Source organism: Temnothorax nylanderi, unplaced genomic scaffold (assembly GCF_030848795.1).
Source record: "Temnothorax nylanderi isolate EJ_2023f unplaced genomic scaffold, tnyl_v1.0 TNYL_tig0013_pilon, whole genome shotgun sequence".
Taxonomy (NCBI): Eukaryota; Metazoa; Arthropoda; class Insecta; order Hymenoptera; family Formicidae; genus Temnothorax; species Temnothorax nylanderi.
In genome coordinates this window covers 1,174,871-1,181,119 of record NW_027249075.1, presented here as the reverse complement: position 1 = coordinate 1,181,119, position 6,249 = coordinate 1,174,871, and the positions used below count along the sequence as shown (strand labels likewise).

The following is a 6,249-nucleotide window of genomic DNA, read 5'->3' as shown; positions in this document are numbered from 1 at the left end:
TCCAGAGTCGAGATGAGTAAGTATACATTCAAAAAAAATTATTAAAATACTAAAAATTATAAAATAAATGTAATAATAAAACAATTAATAGCCAAAGAAAATTGAGCAAATAAAAGTTTTACCAAGGAATCCATATAATATTTATTTGCAATTTTGATCATAAATGTGCCTCTTAAATCATAATAATAATAATATTATAATCAATCAATATAGAATAAGCCATTTACACTATTTACAGTCCGAGATTGGAACTTAGTAGCTTAATATTATTTAGTAGCTTAATAATATTTTTTCCACACTACTATTTTTTCTTCAACTTTAATAAACTGAACTATTTTTTCTTCAACCTTAGTAACGTCAAAGTCAAGATCTGGTTTGCCTTGGTTGAATTACTTAAAAAAACAACATAAAAAGCAGGCACAATTAATGAGTAATTATTTGTTTTGCTTATATCAAATACAATACTATCTTAGTCTTGAAATATTTACTCTTCTGCAAAAGAATGATTTATAACGTTAATATTTTATACAATTCTATTTCTAATTGCACCGTATTTCAATGCAGATCAAGCACTTCAAGTTCAACGGATTGCAATACAAATCCTTCTGCAGAACGTCAAAGTCAGAAAACAGTTGATTTGGCTCTTCAAACATGTGAAAAATCGAAAAAAGAAACAAGAGCATGTGATGGGTAATTATTTGTTTTGTTTACATTATACAATGTAATAATATCTTACTATTGAAATATTTACTCTTCCGCAAAAGAATAATTTACAATTTCATTTCTAATTGCACCGTATTTCAATGCGGACCAAGCACTTCAATTAACGTTTCGATACGAATCCTTCTGCAGAACGTCAAAGTCAAGATACATCTGGTTTGCTCGTTCAATAATTTATAGAAACGAGAAAAAACAAGCGCACCTAATGAGTAATTATTTGTTTTGCTTATATCATATCAATGATACCTTGTGTCACGTTCTGTCTGTTGTTCGTCCGTTTTTTTGGTCAATGCATTTAAGCAATTTATCAGAGATTTGGACAAGTCGTGTGAAAGTTATTGTTATTATTATTATTGTTTGGGACCAAAAAAGATATCGGAGTCTATAAGTTTCGTAACGAGGATCGCTTTTATGTATCTGATTGTAATTAGGATAATCAATGTCGAAATCGGCAGGAATAGGTTTAAATGGAGGTGCGTTTTCTAATTGTTGCAATTTCTGGAGGAGGAAGAGAAGATTTTGATTAGAAGTAATAGCTTGTTTGATCTGGAACCTAATCCTTTTAATTTGAATTCGTCTACCTCCCCTTTTCGTTATTCAGCCGCGTTCTTAAATATAAATTTGATTGATCGCTACACTCTTCGTCAGCGTAAAGGCCAAATTCACTTTCGGGAATTATTAACAATTATTGCAATTCCCAAGAATCAACCCCGTACGCCTTTCGGCAGCGAAAGTACCCGTTCGCTACACTCTTCGTCAGCGAAAAGGACAGATCGCTACGCTCTTTGTCAGCGAAAACTGCGAGTCGTATCTCAGGAGTGGATTTATTGATTAAGGATTTAACAAATACGAGATGAGATTCCAGATTTCAAGCTTATTCTTTTCTCAAACTTATCTTACCTTTATTCTTTAAGTCTTAGTACAAACTTAGTTACGCGTAAAACGCGGTCTTAAAATACAAGAGTACCAGGGATTAAGTCCCAGAATCGAGCGCGAATGCTCGGACTTGAACCTTGAACGTGCAGTCGATTGTCGGAAAGTGACTGTCTGGAGTCGAATAAGAGTTAGAATTCAAAGTTAAAACAATGTGTGTAGTCAAAATTAAAGTCGAGAATGAAGTGACAGAGCCAAAGTCAAAAACTATGTGTCGCTCCGCGGCGTTTTTTTGCCTTATTTATACCCGAAATAGCTAGAACCCCCCGCGTGAAATTCTCACCACTTCCTACGCGTCTTAAGGACGTTCTCCGGCTCCAGTCGTGCTCAACTTGTATTCATGGTTAAAAAGAAAATTTATTTTACTAAAGTTAATTGTTTATTACATACAAAATATTATGCCCGTTCTAGACTGGAGGATGATCCTACTCTCGGCTCATCCTCCTTTCTATAGTGTACGTGACATAAACTATACATAAACTATAGATTTTTACCCGTCTACACTAGAGCCGAGAGTAGGATCATCCTCCAGTCTAGAACGGGCATTACATATAATAACATCTAAAAAATAAGAAGTTAACTTCACGCGTGAGAACTTATGTAGCGTTGCCAAGTAACTGACGCCTCTCCTCTTCTGTTACTCTGAACCGAGCGAAAAATTCATCAAATCGCGTACTTTACACAAGTATTTCTCGAAAACGAGTACCGCAAGGACATGACACTTATCGCATATTATTTCTATTTTTATGGAGCATTATATACTAGTTTTTCAAAAACATTTAGAGAAAACTTTTTTCACAATTCATTATAATGTCTGTTTCTCAATAACTCGGAATAGGAATCCCATGTTAAAAGTTGAAACTTTGAAGCTCAATATCTTGATTTTTAATACCGCAAGAGGTACTTTTATATCACGCATAAAGCACCTAAATTAACGTATATTTACAGTTTCAAGAAAATCTAGAGAAAATCGATTTTCCGGAGAACGTCCTTAAGGGGGGAAGTTTTCTAGAAGTTTCTAGAAGCGTAGTTTTGGGCCCCATCTGGGCCTCAGCCTGTCAACAGCCGTCGGATAACCGAAAGATAAACTAAACATTTATACTTGAGAGCTGAGCGATCGCTCGGAACTGTGAGCTAGCGTGCGTCGTCCGAAATTTTAGGATAAATTTTCCGTACGTAACACTTAATATTTAAATATTTAAGCCGGGATTACGATGAATTTAACGTAACGGGACGCGACGGACGCGAAGTAACGTAACGTGAACTTAAGAAATTACGATCGCCGTAACGTGAAGCAGCGTGCATTTCAGAAATGATTTGACAGCTTGGTGTGAATAGAAGGTTCGTTGTCATTCTCGTTGGTAGTTCCTGCTTGGTAATTCTAAATGAATTCTGCTATGAGGCATTATCAGTGTTTTAATTTAATTTTTCCGGATATTTGTATCTTCAACTGCGGAAGAAGAAACGAGTACGAACCGTTGGTGTGAGAGAGATTTTTCGGAGAAGAATCCAGTTTGGTGATGGACATAATTTACTTGAAGAACTCCGTTTCCGTGATCCACTCTTTTTTTTAATTTACACAAGGATGAATGTCGAAAGGTAAGATTTAATGATTGTCTAGTACAAAATATAATCATTTTTACAAATTAATGTCTGCTTTCCTACATTCTGGTACCTCTTGATCTTGCTTGGTCTACTGATAAAGAAGCGCGAAAGATAAATATTTTTCTGGCACAGAGTTTATTTTTACAAATTATATGTTCGCTTTCTTAGATTCGAGAAACCAGAATGTAGGAAAGCAGACATTAATTTGTAAAAATGATTATATTTTGTACTAGACAATCATTAAATCTTACCTTTCGACATTCATCCTTGTGTAAATAAAAAAAAAGAGTGGATCACGGAAACGGAGTTCTTCAAGTAAATTATGTCCATCACCAAACTGGGTTCTTCTCCGAAAAATCTCTCTCACACCAACGGTTCGTACTCGTTTCTTCTTCCGCAGTTGAAGATACAAATATCCGGCCAAAATTAAATTAAAACACTGATAATGCCTCATAGCAGAATTCATTTAGAATTACCAAGCAGGAACTACCAACGAGAATGACAACGAACCTTCTATTCACACCAAGCTGTCAAATCATTTCTGAAATGCACGCTGCTTCACGTTACGGCGATCGTAATTTCTTAAGTTCACGTTACGTTACTTCGCGTCCGTCGCGTCCCGTTACGTTAAATTCATCGTAATCCCGTTACTCTTTTTCTAAAAGATAATTGCATGCGTGCGCGCGCGCGCGCGTGTGTGCGTGCGTGTGCGTGTGTGCGCGTGGATGCGTGTGTGCGTGTGTGTGTGTGTGTGCGCGCGCGTGTGTGTATACATATACGGGATGTTTTCTATCTAATCACAAACAAACAAATATTCATACATACAAGTACACGTGCATACACACGAACACACACGCACACACATACACATGCAGAGGCATTTCACACTCACAAATTCACGCGCATATGTATCTCTTACACCTAAAGAAAGGCATCAGTCCAGACAGCACACGATATTCTAAGGATATACATTTATGTTCGGAATGTCCATGAACGTCATGTGGATATCCATAGGACATCGGTGCTGTCTATGAGGTTATCTGAAAGAGACTCTGGCAGACACTCAGACTCTATGATACTTCACAGCTCTATATTTTTTTATCCTTTTATTTTCTATGGTTATGACAATTTAGACATTTGTTCAGAATCATATACTACAACACGTACATACATCTCAGAACGAAACAAGCTGGAGTTCACCAACGTCACTTGTCAATAAGAAACGTTCGAGGTTCCTTATGTATCAAAGATTTTATATTTTTATGCTTTCCATGTATATATTTTGTAAAGGAGGGATGATATCTGTACAAAACATACCTTTTTCCAAAAAATGTTAAAAAACGCGCCAAGTGTGCGTGCTCCATACAAAATCAGAAAACAATTTTGATCTAATTTGGTCTTATAATTACATATTTTTTACTACGAAAATAATGATATCAAAAGGTACACAACCTGTACTGTTTTTTTTTATTATTTAGATTTACACACAAAAGACATTTGGCGCCAAGTGTTTCTTATCATATTTACTTGGCGCAAACCTTTTGATATTATTGTTTTTGTAGCAAAAAAATACAAATGGCATTATAAGATCAAATTAAATCAAAATTTTCTCTTTTTGATAAAGGTGTTGTATGGAACACGTATACTTGGCGCGTTTCTTATCTTTCTTGGAAAAAGGTAAGTTTGGAGATCTATGTGCGAGATCTGGTAGTTAGGTAAATTGAAACTATATATCCGTATAAACGTACATCCTAATAAATAAACTATGTCTCTTTTTTACCTTTGTGATAAATTCTACGAACGCTTGCTGAGGCAATCACTGTACCATATTTAATATTAAACAATATGTATTACAGAACAGTTACGGCATCGAGAAGAAAACACAGCAAGTTGTGGAATTATTTCGAGGAATTGAAACCTTCGCTGGTAAAGTGCACGACCTGTAAAAAAAAAATTAAGGTACTTCATCTAACATATCGCACAAAAATAATGAGAGCACACTTATTTAATGTACATGGAATATCTCTCGATGATGACACTCTCACACTACCTGACGACTTAAAACAATATTACTCGGAGTTACCGGGATATAAGGCAAAATGTAAAGATTGTGGCAAAACAGTGTCTTTCTTAACAAATATAGCAAATTTACGAGAACATTTACGAAGGAGACATTCCATAAGAACCCAGAATCGAGATAAGTAAGTACACATTCAAAATATTATTAAAATACTAAAGATTATAAAATAAATGTAATCGTAAAACAATCAATAACTAAAGAAAATTGAACGAATAATATAGTTTTTGTCGGGGCATTTATATAATATTTATTTGCAATTTTGATCATAAATGTGCACGCATTTGAAACGTTTTTTATCCTTCTAATTGAAAAAGATATGTTTCAAGATCTGTACGCGATCTGGTAATTATGAAAATTTCAACTATATGTCCGCATAAACATACATCCTAATAAGTGGACCATGCCTCTTTATGACCTTTGTGAGATATTCTACAAACGCTTGTTGAGCCAAACACTGTACCACATTTAATATCAGACAGTCTGTATTACAGAAAGGCATCGAGAAAAAAACGCAGCAAGTTGTGGAATTATTTCGAGGAATTGAAACCTTCGCTGGTAAAGTGCACGACCTGTAAAAAAGAAATTAAAGTACTTCATCTAAAAGATCGCATAAACATAATGAGAGCACACTTATTTAATGTACATGGAATATCTCTCGATGATGACACTTTCACACTACCTGACGACTTAAAACAATATTACTCGGAGTTACCGGAATATAAGGCAAAATGTAATGATTGTAGCAAAATATTTACTTTCTTAAGAAGTACAACCCATTTACGAGTACATTTAAGAAGGAGACATTCCATAAGAATCCAGAATCGAGATAAGTAAGTACACATTCAAAAAATTATTAAAATACTAAAGATTATAAAATAAATGTAATCGTAAAACAATCAATAATAAAGAAA

General features: G+C 34.7%; 1 protein-coding gene across 1 annotated transcript in view; it reads left to right on the top strand.

Annotated features, from left to right (window-relative positions):
- LOC139767995 (uncharacterized) overlaps positions 1–6,249 on the top strand; it is a 26,168-nt gene continuing 19,919 nt past the window's right edge. Inside the window, exons 1-4 of the mRNA XM_071697784.1 lie at positions 1–16; positions 565–690; positions 5,115–5,459; positions 5,830–6,168. Of these exons, the coding sequence (XP_071553885.1) occupies positions 5,248–5,459; positions 5,830–6,168 (551 nt within the window). The 5' untranslated portion in view covers positions 1–16; positions 565–690; positions 5,115–5,247. The remainder of the gene's footprint in view (positions 17–564; positions 691–5,114; positions 5,460–5,829; positions 6,169–6,249) is intronic.